At 42.3% G+C, this 18,271-nt stretch overlaps 1 protein-coding gene across 1 annotated transcript in view; it reads left to right on the top strand.

Annotated features, from left to right (window-relative positions):
* LAMA4 (laminin subunit alpha 4) overlaps positions 1-18,271 on the top strand; it is a 227,737-nt gene that overhangs the window by 153,103 nt on the left and 56,363 nt on the right. Inside the window, exons 16-21 of the mRNA XM_073575987.1 lie at positions 5,208-5,349; positions 5,625-5,721; positions 8,776-8,880; positions 9,070-9,255; positions 11,082-11,221; positions 13,658-13,813. Coding sequence (XP_073432088.1) covers positions 5,208-5,349; positions 5,625-5,721; positions 8,776-8,880; positions 9,070-9,255; positions 11,082-11,221; positions 13,658-13,813 — 826 coding nt within the window. The remainder of the gene's footprint in view (positions 1-5,207; positions 5,350-5,624; positions 5,722-8,775; positions 8,881-9,069; positions 9,256-11,081; positions 11,222-13,657; positions 13,814-18,271) is intronic.

Below are 18,271 nucleotides of genomic sequence, written 5' to 3' on the forward strand. Positions count from 1 at the left end.
ATTGTGGTTGAGACTGTCGAATCACATCCCTAAGGGGCGTGAATCATCTCATCATTTGTCTTGGATATTGGTGCTGTTTATGTACACTTTTTCTGTGTTACATATTTAAAAAAAAATGATTTAAGTAATCCCTAAATGTTTTCTGCAAAAAGTAACTCATGGTAAAATGTATTATAATATAAATAGGGTTATCTATTTTGGATATTCCCTAATCAACGATTCTCCCTGATCATGACCCTTCTAAAAGAAAGCATCTTTTTAAAGTGAACTAAGTGGGACCACTCACTGGACTCATGAGTATAGAACGAGCAGTCATTTAACCCCTTCCTGCCATCCGAAGTACTATCCCGTCCATGGGACCCGGGCCCCTATGCCCATGGACGGGATAGTACGTCTCAGCAATCAGCGGCGCCCACGTGGTGAGCGCCGCTGATCGCGGCCAGGTGTCAGCTTATCAGATTATCACAGCTGACACCCGGCACAATGTGTCAGGGGCGGTCACGGACCGCCCCCGACACGTTAACCCCTTGCACACCGCGATCAAACATGATCGCGGTGTACCGGGAGTTAAAGGGAAGCATCGGCAGGGAGGGGGCTCCCTCCGTGCTTCCCTGAGCCCCCCACGGCAGCGCAATGTGCAGCGCTGCTGCGGGGGGCTCCTTTCCTCCAGGCCCCCGAATCCAAGATGGCGACGGGGGCCTTCGGGGGCCTGCAGGAAGCTGGCTTCCTCACTGCCTGCAAAGCGCAGGCAAGAGGAAGTCTGCTTCAATGCCTGTGACAGATCGCTGATCTGTCACAGTGATCTGTGATGTGACAGATCAGCGATCTGTCACAGGACAGTGATGTCCCACCTGGGACTATGTAATAAAGTAAAAAAAATAAAAAAAAGTGTAAAAATAATTTTAAAAAAATCGCCAAATAAATTAGTAAAAAAAAAAAAATATTCCCCAATAAATTCATTTTTTGAAAAAAAACAAAAAAAAAACAATAAAAGTACACATATTAGGTATCGCCGCGTCCGTAACGACCCGCCCTATAAAATTGTCCTGTTAGTTAACCCCTTTAGTGAACCCCTTAAAAAATAAAAATAAAAAACGAAGCAAAAAATAATGATTTATTATCATACCGCCAAACAAAAAGTGTAATAACGCGCGATCAAAAAGACGCATATAAATATCCATGGTACCGCTGAAAACGTCATCTTGTCCCACAAAAAACGAGCCACCACACAGCATCATCAGCAAAAAAATAAAAAAGTTATAGCTCGCAGAATAAAGCGATGCAAAAATAATTATTTTTTATATAAAATAGTTTTCATTGCATAAAACCGACAAAACATAAAAAAATGACCTAAATGAAGTATCACTGTAACCGTACTGACCCGAAGAATAAAACTGCTTTATCAATTTTACTGCACGCGGAACGGTGTAAACGCTCTCCCCCAAAAGAAATTCATGAAACGCTGGTTTTTGTTCATTCTGCGTCCCAAAAATCGTAATAAAAAGCGATCAAAAAATGTCACGTGCCCGAAAATGGTACCAATAAAAATGACAACTCGTCCCGCAAAAAATAAGACCTCACATGACTCGGTGGGTCAAAATACGGAAAAATTATAGCTCTCAATATGTGGTGATGCAAAAACTATTTTTACAATAAAAAGCGTCTTTTAGCGTGCGACAGCTGCCAAACATAAAAACCGCCATAAATAGTAAATCAAACCCCCCGTTATCACCCCCTTACTTAGGGAAAAATAATAAAATAAAAAAAATGTATTTATTTCCATTTTTCCATTAGGGTTAGGGTTAGGGCTAGGATTAGGGTTAGGGTAGGGTTAGGGTTAGGGTTAGGGCTAGGGCTAGGGTTAGGGCTAGGGTTAGGGCTAGGGTTAGGGTTAGGGCTGAGATTAGGGTTAGGGGTGTGTTGGGGTTCGGGTTGGAGTTAGAATTGGGGGTTTCCACTGTTTGGGCACATCAGGGGCTCTCCAAATGCAACATGGCGTCTGATCTCAATTCCAGCCAATTCTGAGTTGAAAAAGTCAAATGGTGCTCCTTCCCTTCCAAGCTCTGCCATGCGCTCAAACAGTGTTTTACCCCCACATGTAGGGTATCAGCGTACTCAGGACAAATTGGACAACAACTTTTGGGGTTCAATTTCTCCTGTTACCCTTGGGAAAATGAAAAAATTGGGGACTAATTGATCATGTTTGTGGAAAAAATACGATTTTTTTATTTTCATGCCCTGGCATTATAAACTTCTGTGAAGCCCTTGGGGGTTCAAAGTGCTCACCTCACATCTAGATAAGTTCCTTAGGGGGTCTAGTTTCCAAATGGGGTCATTTGTGGGGGGTTTCCCCTGTTTAGGTACATTAGGGTCTCTCCAAAGGCAACATGACACCCGCAGACCATTCCATCAATGTCTGCATTCCAAAACGTCACTACTTCCCTTCCGAGCCCTGACGTGTGTCCATACAGTAGTTTTCTCCCACATATGGGGTGTCAGCGTACTCAGGACAAATTGGACAACAACTTTTGGGGTCCAATTTCTCCTGTTACCCTTGGGAAAATAAAAAAAATGGTGACTAAAAGATCATGTTTGTGGAAAAAATACGAATTTTTTATTTTCACGCCCGGGCGTTATAAACTTCTGTGAAGCACTGGGGGGGTTCAAAGTGCTCACCACACATCTAGATAAGTTCCTTAGGGGGTCTAGTTTCCAAAATGGTGTCATTTGTGGGGGGTTTCCACTGTTTAGGTACATCAGGGGTTTTCCAATCGCGACATGGTGTCCGATCTCAATTCCAGCCAAAAACGTCAAATGGCGCTGCTTCCCTTCCGAGCTCTGCCATGCGCCCAAATAGTGGTTTACCCCCACATGTGGGGTATCAGCGTACTCAGGACAAATTGCACAATAACTTTTAGGGTGCTGTTACCCTTGGAAAAATAAGAATTGTGAGGGTGAAAAGATCATTTTTGTGGAAAAAATATGATTTTTTAATTGTACGGCTTTATGTTATAAACTTCTGTGAAGCCCTTGGGGGTTCAAAGTTCTCACCACACATCTAGATAAGTTCCTTAGGGGGTCTAGTTTCCAAAATGGTGTCATTTGTGGGGGGTTTCCACTGTTTTGGTACATCAGGGGTTTTCCAATCGCGACATGATGTCCGATCTCAATTCCAGCCAAAAACGTCAAATGGCGCTGCTTCCCTTCCGAGCTCTGCCATGCGCCCAAATAGTGGTTTACCCCCACATGTGGGGAATCAGCATACTCAGGACAAATTGCACAATAACTTTTAGGGTCCTGTTACCCTTGGGAAAATAAAAATTGGGGTGAAAAGATCATTTTTGTGGAAAAAATATGATTTTTTAATTGTACCGCTGTACGTTATAAACTTCTGTAAAGCCCTTGTGGGTTCAAAGTTCTCACCACATATCTAGATAAGTTCCTTGGGGGGTCTAGTTTCCAAAATGGGGTCACTTGTAGGGGGTTTCCACTGTTTAGGTACATCAGGGACTCTCCAAACGTGACATGGCGTCCGATCTGAATTCCAGCCAATTTTGCATTGAAAAAGTCAAACGGCGCTCCTTCCATTCTGAGCTCTGCCATGCGCCGAAACAGTCGCCCCCCCCCCACAAATCAGGTATCAGCGTACTCAGGACAAATTGCACAATAACTTTTGCAGTCCAATTTCTCCTGTTACCCTTGGTAAAATAAAAAAAATTGAACCTGAAGTACTTTTTTTGTGAAAAAAAGTTAGATGTTCATTTTTTTTTTAAATATTCAAAAAAATTCCTGTGACGCACCTAAAGGGTTAATAAACTTCTTGAATGTGGTTTTGAGCACCGTAAGGGGTGCAGTTTTTAGAATGGTGTCACTTTTGGGTATTTTCTATCAAAAAGACCCCTCAAAGTGGCTTCAAATGTGATGTGGTCCTAAAAATAAAATGGTGTTGTAAAAATGAGAAATCGCTGGTCAACTTTTAACCCTTATAACTTCCTAACAAAAAAAAAATTTGGTTCCAAAATTGTGCTGATGTAAAGTAAACATGTGGGAAATGTTAGTTATCAAGTTTTTTGTGTGCCGTATCTCTGTGATTTAAGGGCATAAAAATTCAAAGTTGGAAAATTGCGAAATTTTCAACATTTTTGCCAAATTTCCGTTTTTTTCACAAATAAACGCAAGTTATTTGAATGAAATTTTACCACTAACATGAAGTACAATATGTCACGAGAAAACAATGTCAGAATCACCAGGATCCATGGAAGCGTTCTAGAGTTATGACCTCATAAAGGTACAGTGGTCAGAATTGTAAAAATTGGCCCGGTCATGAACGTGCAAACCACCCTTGGGGGTGAAGGGGTTAAAGGGGTTGTCCCATGAACAAATGCTTTTTAATCAATAGATCTTGTAATAATAATAATTTCCACAATTGGATGTGTTTAAAAAAATGTCCATGTGCTGAGATAATCTTATAAATGTGTCCCTGCTGTGTACTGTGTAATGGCTGTGTCTGACCGTACAGGGACATGGTCTGATCATACCACAGCCACTGGGCAGGAAAGGTAACAAAAGAGTATATAGAGTCCCCAGTATTGGTGTAGGTTAGGATTTTCAAATGTTCTAGCATGCTTCATTATTTGGGACTTTTCCCCTGAAGACTGTTTTTGTGTATACCAGAATTTGTTTTAGCAATCTGCAATATTTTGCCAAACATGCAAGTTTTTGTTTCAAAAAATATTAAAGAAAAGGTTGAAGGCGCAAAAAAACAATATTTTCTGTAACTTTGCACAACATTTATGAATTGTGTGCACCATTTTGATGAATTTGGCACAAACAATGTCAGCGAAGACTAAACACCGTAATAAAAAAAAGTGACTTGAAAAACCGCAAATAATTAATGGGCCCTAGGCGATTCTTTTATTCAAAATTTGCACAAATGTCACAAGATGATGTTATTTATCTATGTGAAACGAAGCCGGTTTACCTCAATATATTATCATGCTGCAATATTGTATTGAATGTATTATGTGTGTGGAGCCCAGAACCAAATTTGAGCAAAGGTTCTTGTATGAAATAGCAGTATTTAGGTGAACTGCGCTACGCAGAGAACCACAGATATGAGACATAGACAGAAAGACAGCCAGAATGTGTGTGATATATTGTATATCCTCTGGTTCTAATCTTTCCACTCTACATTTCCATAACTGCAGTGATTTAAAAAGTGTAGATACAAATGGACTGGTCCAGAAAGCAATCGATGCCTCCAGTGTCTATGAGAAAATGTTAACTCTGGTTGAGGAAGCCAACGAGACATCTGTCTTGGCCCGGAGCACTGCTGAAAGAGTAATTGATGTAAGTAGCAGCAGTATTACCTACTGGATGCTGCTATGAACAGTTGAACACCTGTTCCTAAACATTACGGGTCTGTGAGAATGTGGCTTCCTGGGGTTATTGGTGGCACGTTTATTCATCTTTCTCAATAGGCAAATTTTAATTAATTCACCTGCTAATCTTTACTTAAGCAAAAGAAAACGCTATATGAACCACACATGGCAATAGGATAGTTTATTTCTCTGCAGTATATTTAACCTATAGTCCTCATATTACAAATGTCATATTTCTTCTAGGCTGTAGATGTTATCAATAACCAGATTGATTATCAAAAGGAGGAAAATGACCGACTCTTGACTGAAGCTAAGGACTTGCGGGACCCCTCCAATCTAGGTAAATGGATACACAACTGTATATCTACTGATAATATGCTAAAAGCGGATATAAAAATTGGTATATAATACAATTTTCTTTTTGACTCTTCTTTATTCTATTTGCTAATTAAAACATTAAAACATGTAACCTTTGTTGAGTATTATTTACAGCTATCTGTAGGGAGAACCTAGTATGGAGTATGCTAATAACTAAAGAAATATGTGTTACCTACATCTGAAATCCCTCACCTGTCCAGAGGTTTCACACTGGTGGTAGCTACCGGTCCTGCATTGATCATTGATTGAAATCATCACTCTAGGATCGGTGAGGACCGCCAGAGCTTAATCAAGGGGGGATTCAAGGAATAAGAAATGGATAAATATTTCTTTTTTATTTTAGAACATTCCTTACTCTTTGGCAACTTATGAAAGATTCTCAAAAACAGCTTTACATCAAATAGACACATTCATATTGACTATAGTTTATACAAATACTTATATGATCAGTTTAATGAGGACACCTAGAAAGCCCCATTGTCTTCTATAGTCATTAAATAGAAACATACAGGCCATTAACACCCAGAAACTTATGAAGATCTTGCAGTCTTCATTGGCCCCTATCTCCTCCATCTCATGTTCTGATTCTGCATTGAAGCATTACAATGAAACACTTCAAAGTGCCCTGGATGAATTTGCACCTCCTATACATAGAACACCACAACACAGACGGTGACAACCCTGGCACACCCTGCAAACACGTTTCCTGCAGCGGTGCTCCAAGTGCGCCGAACGTCTGTGGAGAAAATCCAAACTACCCGAAGATTTCATCCATTATAAGTTTATGCTTCGAACATACAACACTGCCCTTCACCTCTCAAAATGAACCTATTTCAACACCCTCATCACCTCACTGTCCAATAACCCTAAACATCTCTTTGACACTTTTCATTCTCTACTCAACCCAAGAGTACAGGCCCCAACCATGGAGCTTCGAGCTGATGATCTGGCCAATTACTTCAAAGAAAAAATTGACCAGATCCGGCAGGAAATTATCTCCCAGTCACCTCATACCATGCACTGTCCTCCCTCCCCCACTGCATCTAGCTCACTCTCTGATTTTGAACCAGTCACAGAAGAAGTAAGCAGGCTCATTGCATCTTCTCACCCAACTACTTGCACCAGTGACCCATTTCCGTCACATCTACTCCAGCCCCTTTCCCCTGCTGTCATCCCTCACCTAACTAAAATATTTAACCTCTCTCTCTTCTGGTATCCTTCCCTCCTCATTTAAGCATGCCGTCATACATCCACTACTTAAAAAACCATCCCTCAACGAAAACTGTGCTGCTAACTATAGACCTGTCTCTAATCTTCCCTTCATCTCTAAACTCCTGGAACGCCTGGTCCACTCCCGTCTTATCCGCTATCTCTTTGATAACTCTCTTCTCGACCCTCTCCAATCCGGTTTCTGCTCTTTACACTCTACTGAAACTGCCCTCACTAAAGTCTCTAATGATCTACTAACAGCTAAATCAAATGGTCATTACTCCATGCTAATTCTCTTGGATCTCTCTGCAGCATTCGACACTGTGGATCATCAGCTCCTCACTATGCTACATTCCATTGGCCTCAAGGACACCATTCTCTCCTGGTTCTCCTCCTATCTCTCTGACCGCTCCTTTACTGTATCTTTTGCTGGCTCCTCCTCCTCCTCTCATTTTCCCCTTACTGTTGGGGTTCCTCAAGGATCAGTCCTAGGCCCCCTCCTCTTCTCTTTGTATACTGCCCCTATTGGTCAAACAATCAGTTGATTTGGTTTCCAGTACCATCTCTATGCTGACGACACCCAATTATACGCTTCTTCTCCTGACATCACGCCAGCCTTTCTAGAAAACACCGGCGATTGTCTAAACGCTGTGTCTAACAGCATGTCCTCATTATATATCTGAAACTGAACCTGTCAATGACTGAACTCCTTGTGTTTCCTCCTGCTACTAATGTACCTATACCCGACATTGCCATTTCCGTGTGTGGTTCCACTATTACTCCCCAGCAACATGCCCGCTGTCTTGGGGTCATACTTGACTCCGAGCTTTCCTTTGTCCCCCACATACGATCACTGGCTCGCTCTTGTTATCTGCACCTCAAAAACATTTCTAGAATTCGACCTTTTCTTACTTTTGACGCCGCAAAAACTCTTACTGTTTCTCTTATTCATTCTCATCTCGACTATTGTAACTCTCTTCTAATCGGTCTCCCTCTTACCAAACTCTCCCCCCTCCAATCTGTCTTGAATGCTGCTGCCAGGATCATATTCCTCGCCAATCGTTACACCGATGCCTCTACCTTGTGCCAGTCATTACACTGGCTACCCATCCACTCCAGAATCCAGTACAAACTTATTACCCTCACCCACAAAGCTCTTCATGGCTCAGCACCACCCTACATCTCCTCCCTTGTTTCAGTATACCATCCTACCCGCGCCCTCCGTTCTGATGATGACCTGAGGTTAGCAGCCTCAATATTCAGAACCTCCCACTCCCGTCTCCAAGACTATACACGTGCTGCGCCAATTCTTTGGAATGCACTTCCCAGGTCAATACAATTAGTCCCCAATCCCCACAATTTTAAGCGTGCCCTGAAAACTCATTTATTCAGACTGGCCTACCGCCTCAACACATTAACCTAATCTATCCCTATGTAGCACAGTCAAAAGTTTTTACCATAACCAGGTTCCCCGCATCATGTTCCCACATGCTTTATGCATCCATTAGCCCTCTGCATCTGTACTGTTACACACTTAACATTATGGCTGGTCCATACAATCAGGGCAACTGTTACCACCCACCTTTCATGTCTCCCTTTTTTTCCGCATAGCTTGTAAGCTTGCGAGCAGGGCCCTCATTCCTCTTGGTATGTGTTATGATCTATGTGATTATTGTTATGCTGTAATGTCTATTGTCTGTACAAGTCCCCTCTGAAATGTAAAGTGCTGCAGAATATGTCGGCGCTATAGAAATAAAATGTATTATTATTATTATTATTAAATGTATTGTTATTCTATATTTTTTAGGTTTGGCACAGACAAAAAAACATGTCAACACTGTTACTTTAAGAGAGGCAGCCTTAAATAATAGATTGGCAAATGTTCTTGCCCAGCTTAAAGCCGATAATGATGGTAAGCAGGCACTTTTCTCTTCTAGTCATCATTTTGTCCCACTGTCTTCACAACTCTACCTATTAAAGGCAACATATCACACCAGTACTCATTTTACTATGAAATGTTGAGTTCAGAAGTGTGAAGATGGCCTGATAGGTACCTGTAAAGTTTTACCTAAATTATTATGTTTATATGTTCTTCTAATAGATGGCACTAGGAAAAGTCTTGAAAAGTCAAAACTCTTGGCAGATGAGGCTCTAAATGTCACTGTTGTAGTATCTGAGATGACTGACCCAATGGAAAAAAATGCAAAAATGTGGGCGGGAAATCTAAGTAATTCTGATTTTGATGCTTCCGCTTACAATTCTGTTGTGAATGCAGCTGGAGAAACAGGTAAGAAATTATCTCATTGGACATGTGATATCTACTAATTGTATGTACATTAATAAAATCTTTCTAAAATACCACCACAGTCTAAAACGTCATATCTAAGATTGTGCCAACATTTGCGTATGTTAAAAAAAAAAAAAATGGAGCTAAAAATGGGCATAGGCAAGCTATAAATGTACTTATAGCCTCAGTTAGGAAATATAGAGGTTTAAAAGGGAACCTGTCGGCTGATACATGGTGCCCGAACCATTTTTCTCCTTGTGGCGAGTGACATGCCAAGCCTGACATGCCGAGGTGAGGAGATTTTTAAGCCCTAATGCTCCGCATGGAGAAATGTTACCCCTTGGATCCTTGTCAGACACCTATCACCCAGCCAAAGCAGATCTCACACATTGCACTGACGAGGGGCAGTATCCAAAAACACAGTGTCTGCAAACTTAGATTTTGGTTTTGGCTTTTATCCTAAGTCATGTGACAAGGCTTGTTAAAGGGTCAGCAATAACTTCTAGGATTGCTACTTCCTATAGGTGGCACTAGAGTTCTAGTCCTCTTCCTCTCATAGAATCATAGAATCATAGAATCGTAGAGTTGGAAGGGACCTCCTGGGCCATCTGGTCCAACCCCCTGCTCAAAGCAGGATTCGCTAAATCATCCCAGTCAGATGTCTGTCCAGCCTCTGTTTGAAGACTTCCATTGAAGGAGAACTCACCACTTCTCGTGGCAGCCTGTTCCACTCATTGATCACTCTAACTGTCAAAAAGTTTTTTCTAATATCTAATCTGTGTCTCCTCCCATTCAGTTTCATCCCATTGCTTCTAGTCTTTCCTTGTGCAAATGAGAATAAAGTTGATCCTTCTACAATGTGACAGCCCTTTAGATATTTGTAGACAGCTATTAAGTCTCCTCTCAGTCTTCTCTTTTGCAAACTAAACATTCCCAAATCCTGCAACCTTTCCTCATAAGACAGGGTTTGCAGACCGGTCACCGGTCTCTGCAGAGACAATTTGCATATTTCCCAGAGGAGCATTGCGGCTTTAAAATCTCCTCATCTTGACATGTCCTTCTCCGCAAGGAGAAACGTTACCCCTTGGATCCTGTGTCAGAAAAGAACGTGGTTGAAAGAGCAGTCAGTGACGAGGTGACAAATCCAAGAGGCAGGTCCCCGTTGGCTTTTTCCCATCTGCACAACTAGTCTGACAGGTCTCTGCCATTGTGGGGACACCCCTAAGTCTAGGGGAACAGGCAGGGAGAAGTCAGTGTGGGACTGATCTCATTTATTCTGCCCTTGGTGCAGGCAGTATGAATCAGCTAATAGGCTCCCTTTAAAAAAGGAGCAAAATAGTAACCCAAATGTAATTCTTTGATCACCTGACCTGACTGCAGAGGTCTGCGATTTGCTGCCGCAATCAGGTGACTGAAACAAGACAATATTGGGTATGCATCAAATGACATCACTGGCCAGTCACCTGACTGCTACAGCCAATAACAGGCATCGGCTGTCAGGAGACAGAAGTATGAGGCATCATCACTTCCTGGGCCTGATGAGTAAATCTTAATTTATTCTTATTTATTACATATCCTGAAAAAAAAAGTGTATTTTTTGTGATTTTGAGGGGGGAGGGGGAGGAATCAGGCAGCCCGTTTGACCTTTATTTTTATAAAACCAGAGACTCCTTTTAAGGGCTGTCTCTGCTGCAGTGACTGTATTCTGGGTACTTTTTGGTTCTTGCCTTCTAGACACATTGTAGATAGATTAGTATCTATAGTATGCATTGTTTTCCAGGTGGAATTTGTATACTTAGTGTAATTGTCCTTGTGTTTTATTTCAGTTAAGAACTTGATAGAAGTGATGCCATTACTCTTGAATAAGCTGCGTACTGTAGAGCACAAAGTCCCTTCTAATAACATCTCATCCAGTATTAACCGTATCCGTGAGCTGATTGCTCAGACAAGAAGCATAGCCAGTAAGGTAGGGTGTTTTGCACCAATTGATCTCCTGTTACTGAGATACCTATGGATTGTGGTTGCTCATTGCATTAAAGTCACACATCATTTCTATGGATGTGAAGTCTCTGGGGTGATATCTAGAGCGGCTTCGGTTCACCGCATCACCAGACTGATTGTCAGTAGGCTTTCTCTTTATAAAAGTCACTGGCACTCATCAATGCTTCTAAAAACTCTGTCTTCATTCAAACCAGTATGTAAAAGTTTTGTATACCGAGGAAGGAGCTGGAGCCCAGAGGTGATGGACGTTTGGCATTTCGTATATGTCAACTGACCCCAATTGAAGCATATGTAAAGCGAAACGTCTGTCACCTCTAGGCTCCAGCTCCCTATCATATACTAGATGGTGGCCCGATTCTATCGCATCAGGTATTCTAGAGTCTCTGTTAAAATAAAAAATAGTTATATACTCATCTTCCGACGACCCCCGGAATCTTTCTCTACGCTCCCGGCATCTTCCGGTTCCAGTAAAGCTTTGTGCGAAACACCGCTGATGACGTCGCGCTCTCGCAAGAGTGACGTCATCTTCAGCCCTTCTCGCTAAGCATTACTGGTACTGGAAGATGCCGGGCGCGTGGTGAGAGGAGGGACAGAGTCCGGGGGCCGTTGGAAGGTGAGTATATAACTATTTTTTATTTTAACAGAGACACTAAAATACCTGATGCGATAGAATCGGGGCACCATCTAGTGTATTATACTCCTGTTACACCCAGAGCTGCAGTCACCATTCTGCTCTTACCTAATATATTATACTCCTGTTACAGCCAGAGCTGCAGTCACTGTTCAGATCTTACCAAATGTATTGTACTCAAGTTACACCCAGAGCTGCAGTCACTGTTCGGCTGTTACCTAATGTATTGTACTCCAGTTACACCCAGATCTGCAGTCACTGTTCTCCTGTTACCTAATGTACTCCTGTTACACCCAGAGCTGCAGTCACTGTTCTGCTGTTACCTAATGTAGTGTACTCCAGTTACACCCAGATCTGCAGTCACTGTTCTGCTGTTACCTAATGTACTCCTGTTACACCCAGAGCTGCAGTCTCTGTTCTGCTGTTACCTAATGTGCTCCTGTTACACCCAGAGCTGCAGTCTCTGTTCTGCTGTTACCTAATGTAGTATACTCCAGTTACACCCAGAGCTGCAGTCACTGTTCTGCTGTTACCTAATGTATTGTACTCCAGTTACACCCATATCTGCAGTCACTGTTCTGCTGTTACCTAATGTATTGTACTCCAGTTACTCCCAGAGCTGCAGTCACTGTTCTGCTTTTACCTAATGTATTGTAATCTAGTTACAGCCAGAGCTGCAGTCACTGTTCAGATCTTACCTAATGTATTGTACTCCAGTTACACCCAGAGCTGCAGTCACTTTTCTGCTCTTACCTAATGTATTGTACACAAGTTACACCCAGAGCTGCAGTCACTGTTCTGCTGTTACCTAATATACTCCTGTTGCACCCAGAGCTGCAGTCACTTTTCTGCACTTACCTAATGTATTGTACACAAGTTACACTTAGCGCTGCAGTCACTGTTCTACTGTTACCTAATGTATTGTATTCCAGTTACACCCAGATCTGCAGTCACTGTTCTGCTGTTACCTAATATACTCCTGTTGCACCCAGAGCAGCAGTCACTGTTCTGCTCTTACCTAATGTATTGTATATGTACAGGACTGTGCCTGTGTAATGAGCGACGCAGCAGTGATGCCTTTAATGGCTGTAATGTGCCTGTACAATAAGCGATGCGGCTGTGTTGCCGCGACGACTATGCGACTGTCGCTGATTGGTCACGGCCTAACTGCCGCGACCAATCAGCGACGCAGGATTTTGGTTACAGACAGACATGATAAGACAATTATATATATATATAGATACAAAAAAGCTTCATTCTGCTTTTAATGAAGATGGAATAAAGGAAAAGTTTTTGGAAGCATTGGTACGTGCCATCTTGTTTCCTTGCACAACTTTCATGTCTATTACTTTCTAAAGAGATTTGTGCACCAATCTGCTTGTAAGATTAACCCCTAGAGACGGAAATCTTGACTCTAAAATCACATATTCTTAGACGCAGCACTGCCAATGTTTTCCTTTATTACCTTTGGATTTAAGTTTATGCATTATTGTACTTTCTAGAATGTGATTGTGGTTAATGTACGCTGTGGTGATACTGTTATAAATATGTGTACCGATCTACCGAAAGAACAGGATATTGGTTGTGACCATTCCAAAGAACATACAATCAATAAATAAGTACATTACTACTTGTTAATGTATTTGGGAGGATGAGAACTGCAAATGTGTATTGATAATTGCTTTGTATAATTACAAATTCCCTGATGGTCAAACTAAGATGTTCCTATTTCAGCCCTGTATTGACCCTGTGTGTTCTTTCTCATTCAAGGTTCAAGTATCAATGAAGTTTGAAGGCAAATCAGCAGTTAATGTGAACATGAAAACAAGCGTAGCTGACCTGAAAGCTTACTCCTCTATCAGCATGTACATAAATCCAGAGCCACGCCAACAAGACAGATTTATTATGTATCTGGGGCACAAAAGTGTAAGTGCCCATTGACTAGTTTTTCTCTTGGTTGCAATGACTAAGTTAGGATGAAAATATCCATGGCTTGTAGTATGAGATCTACTGGAGCTACGCAATAAAATAAACAGCAAAACCTGATCACATGATTCAGGTTTTCTCTCTTTTCAGAAGACTTTTTAATTCACTTATTTCTAGAAAACATTTTTTCATTCTAATATTTTGTGGCCATCTCAGAAACAATCTTTTTTATGCGCAATAGTAAATATATATTTTATTACCAATAGGTTACCTTAAAGAGTAACTCAATTTTTGAAAATGTTGTATATTTTTTTTAGTACTATCATTCCCTTTAGATCAGTTACGACCTGGGTAGTGAGACAACCACTGTTTACTGAAAAGACTGCTAACAAGTTCTCAACTCGGGAGGCCAAAGAGCACAGCTCCTGCCTTTCATAGAGTAGTGTCCAGGTTCAGTAAAAAAGTGACTGACTTCAATAGAAAGTACAGATTTAATAGAAAGTCTTAGGCTCTGATTCATCACATTGATTATATCAGAATAGTGAAGAAAAACACTTTGAAAAGTAAAAATATTTTTGATTGACGCTGAGTTGCGTAAATTTTTTTGCAACTTTTGGCTTTTACACACCAGTTTTTTCCAGCTATGCCAAAATGGGCAAAGCTGAGGAGGAGGGTGGTGTTATGAATGAGTCACCGTAGGAGGCAAAAACAGAAATACTAGCTAAGTCCAGAAAACCAGAGAAGTTGGCAGCTATCGGATTGCAGACCCCTGAACCTATCAACAACAACTAGCAGTAGCCGTGGGGGGTTCCTACGGTGCGCTAGACCCCTCGATCACAGCCGGAGAACTAAATAGCCTAAAGACAGAAAGGGAAATCTAAACTGTCCCAGAGCAGACCCCAAAGCAATAGGCAGCCCCCAACATATAATGACGGTGAAGCAAGATGAAAAAACACACACAGATAGAAAGATAGGCTGAGCAAATGATGGGGCCCAAGCTAACTAAATGGGACAGGATAGAAAAGCTGCTGTTTTCAATCCACCAAAACCCTATCAAAACAAGAGCCAACAGAGTGATAGGGAAAAAAGCCCTGAAGACGCTAGGCGTCAAAAAGACTATATCAGTACTCAGGTATTTTCTGAAGACAGAGCAAAAAGGAATTCAGCTCACCCCAGCAGGGAATGGCAGAAATCCAGAAAAACAAGGCAAAACAAAACCAAAACACAAATGCAAAAAGCAGAGCAGAAAACTTAGCTTTTGAGGAGCAGGAATCAGACTGGTCTCCAAGAATCCCTCTGAGAAATCACCAGCAAGGCAGAAGGGCGTCGGCTGCCTTATATCAAGTCAGCAATTCCAGTCACCCATTCATCATCATCCTGCTCAGGTGCTTGGTAATCAGCCTCACTACCTTCCTTCACCAGAAGATGGAGTTCATCAGACCTCAATGGTGAAGGGGAAAATGAACTCACAACAGTACCTCCCCCTTGAGGAGGGGTCACCGAACCCTCATCCATGCCACCAGGGCGATCAGGGTGAGCCCGATGAAAGGCACGCACCAATCTTTTGGCATGAATATCAGAGGCAGAGACCCAGGAATTATCCTCCTGACCATAACCCTTCCACTTAACCAAATACTGTAGTCTCCTTCTAGCCAGACGGGAATCCAGTATCTTCTCTATCTCATATTTCATGTTACCTTCAACCAATACAGGGTCCGGAGGTGCCACCCCAGGAACAACTGGTTCAACAAACCTCTTCAACAAGGACTTATGAAACACATTATGGATTTTAAATGTGACAGGAAGAGCCAAACGAAAAGAGACCGGATTAATAATCTCCAAAATCTTGTAAGGTCCAATAAATCTAGGCTTAAACTTAGGAGAAGCCACCTTCATAGCGATATTTTTTGATGATAACCAAACCATATCACCAACCTTAAACTGGGGACCAATGGTCCTATGTCGGTTGGAAAACCGCTGGGCCTTTTCCTGGGAGAGAGATAATTTATCCACCACTTGGTCCCAGATCTGGTGCATTCTCCCCACCACAGTGTCAACACCTGGGCAGGCAGAAGGCTCCACCTGCCCTGAAGAAAATCGAGGATGAAACCCAAAGTTACAAAAAAAAGGTGACATCAAAGTGGAAGAACTAGCTCTATTATTTAAAGCAAATTCGGCCAAGGGCAAAAATGAAACCCAATCATCCTGATCAGCGGAAATAAAACATCTCAAATACGACTCCAAGGTCTGGTTTGTTCTCTCCGTCTGCCCATTGGTCTGAGGGTGAAAAGCAGAGGAGAAGGACAACTGAATTCCCAGCTTGGAACAGAAAGTCCTCCAAAATCAAGACACAAACTGAACTCCTCTGTCAGATACAATGTTCTCAGGAATCCCGTGCAAGCGAACCTCCTGTTGCAAAAACAGGGGCACCAACTCAGAGGAAGATAGCAACTTAGGGAGTGGTACAAGATGAACCATCTTAGAGAACCTATCACAAATCACCCAAATAACAGTCATTTTCTGAGAGACAGGCATATCAGAGATGAAATCCATTGAAATATGGGTCCATGGCCTCCTGGGGACCGGCAAAGGCATCAACAACCCACTAGAGCGAGAACAAGGTTTAGACCGGGAGCAAGTCCCACAGGACTGCACAAAATTCCTGACATCACAAGACAAGGCGGGCCACCAAAAAGACCGACTCACCAGATCTCTAGTACCAAAAATACCTGGATGACCAGCCAATGCAGAGCAATGAACTTCAGACATCACTCTCTTCTTCCACTGGTCAGGAACATACAACTTTCCACTGGGACAACGCTCAGGTTTGTCCTCCTGGAACTCTTCCAGAGCACGTCTCAAATCGGGCGAGATGGCAGAAAGAACTACCCCTTCGCCTAAGATGGTAGCAGGCTTGGTCACCACAGGAGAATCAGCAAAGAAGCTCCTAGAGAGAGCGTCAGCCTTGACATTCTTAGTGCCAGGAAGAAAAGAGACCACAAAATCAAAACGTGTAAAAAACAAGGCCCACCTAGCCTGTCTAGGGTTCAAGCGTTTGGCCGACTCCAGGTAAATCAAATTCTTGTGGTCAGTGAGGACCACGACTTGACGTTTAGCTCCCTTCAACCAATGTCTCCACTCCTCAAATGCCCATTTCATGGCTAACAGTTCCCGATTCCCCACATCATAGTTACGTTCAGATGGAGAGAACTTTCGGGAAAAGAAAGCACAGGGATTCATGTTAGATGTTACAGGATCCTTTTGGGACAAAACAGCTCCTGCACCAATCTCAGAAGCGTCCACCTCTACCTGGAACGGGAGTGAGACATCAGGTTGCCGCAAAACCGGGGCAGAAGTGAATCTTCGCTTCAGCTCCTGAAAGGAAGAAACAGCCTCTGGAGACCAATTCAACACATCAGCACCCTTCTTAGTCAGATCAGTCAATGGCTTGGCAATACTAGAAAATATTGCTATAAATTTCCGATAAAAATTAGCAAAACCCAAAAACTTCTGGAGGGCCTTCAAAGAAGTGGGCTGAACCCAATCATAAATGGCCTGTACCTTGGCCGGGTCCATTTCAATAGTTGACGGAGACAAAATAAATCCCAAAAATGAAATCTTCTGTACCCCAAAAAGGCATTTCGATCCTTTGACATACAGGGAATTCTCCCTCAAGATCCGGAACACAGTCCGAACATGTTCCACATGAGAATCCCAATCCTTGGAGAAGATCAAAATATCATCCAGATAGATAATCAAAAATGTATCCACAAAGTCCCGGAAATGTCGTTCATGAAGCACTGGAAGACAGAAGAGGCATTAGTGAGCCCAAAAGGCATCACCAGGTACTCAAAATGTCCCTCCGGAGTATTAAACGCCGTCTTCCATTCATCCCCATGCTTCATGCGGATAAGATTATACGCCCCCCTGAGGTCAAGCTTGGTAAACCAGCAAGCACCTTTAACTCTGGAGAATAGATCAGAAATCAGGGGTAACGGATACTTATATTTAACAGTAATTTTGTTGAGGGAACGATAGTCAATACAAGGCCTTAATGAACCATCTTTCTTGGCCACGAAAAAAAAACCAGCACCCAAGGGTGAAGAGGATGGTCTAATATGACCCTTCTCCAACGACTCCTTAATATAAGATCGCATAGCCTCGTGCTCGGGTACAGATAAATTGAAAAGTCGACCCTTGGGAAATTTACACCCAGGGCTCAACTCAATTGCACTGTCATAACTCCTATGAGGAGGCAAAGACGCAGACTCATTCTCACTAAATACATCATAAAAGTCCACCAAATAGTCAGGAACATCATGCGACTGAGGAGAGGTGGAAAAAAACGGAGCCTCACTAAGGGCACACCGACAACCCCAACTCACCACAGACACAGATTTCCAATCCAAAACTGGATTATGAATTTGCAATCAGGGAAACCCCAGAACAATGGTATCA

This window comes from Dendrobates tinctorius, unplaced genomic scaffold (assembly GCF_039654945.1).
Source record: "Dendrobates tinctorius isolate UK_male_01 unplaced genomic scaffold, ASM3965494v1 ptg000046l, whole genome shotgun sequence".
In the NCBI taxonomy this organism is placed as follows: Eukaryota; Metazoa; Chordata; class Amphibia; order Anura; family Dendrobatidae; genus Dendrobates; species Dendrobates tinctorius.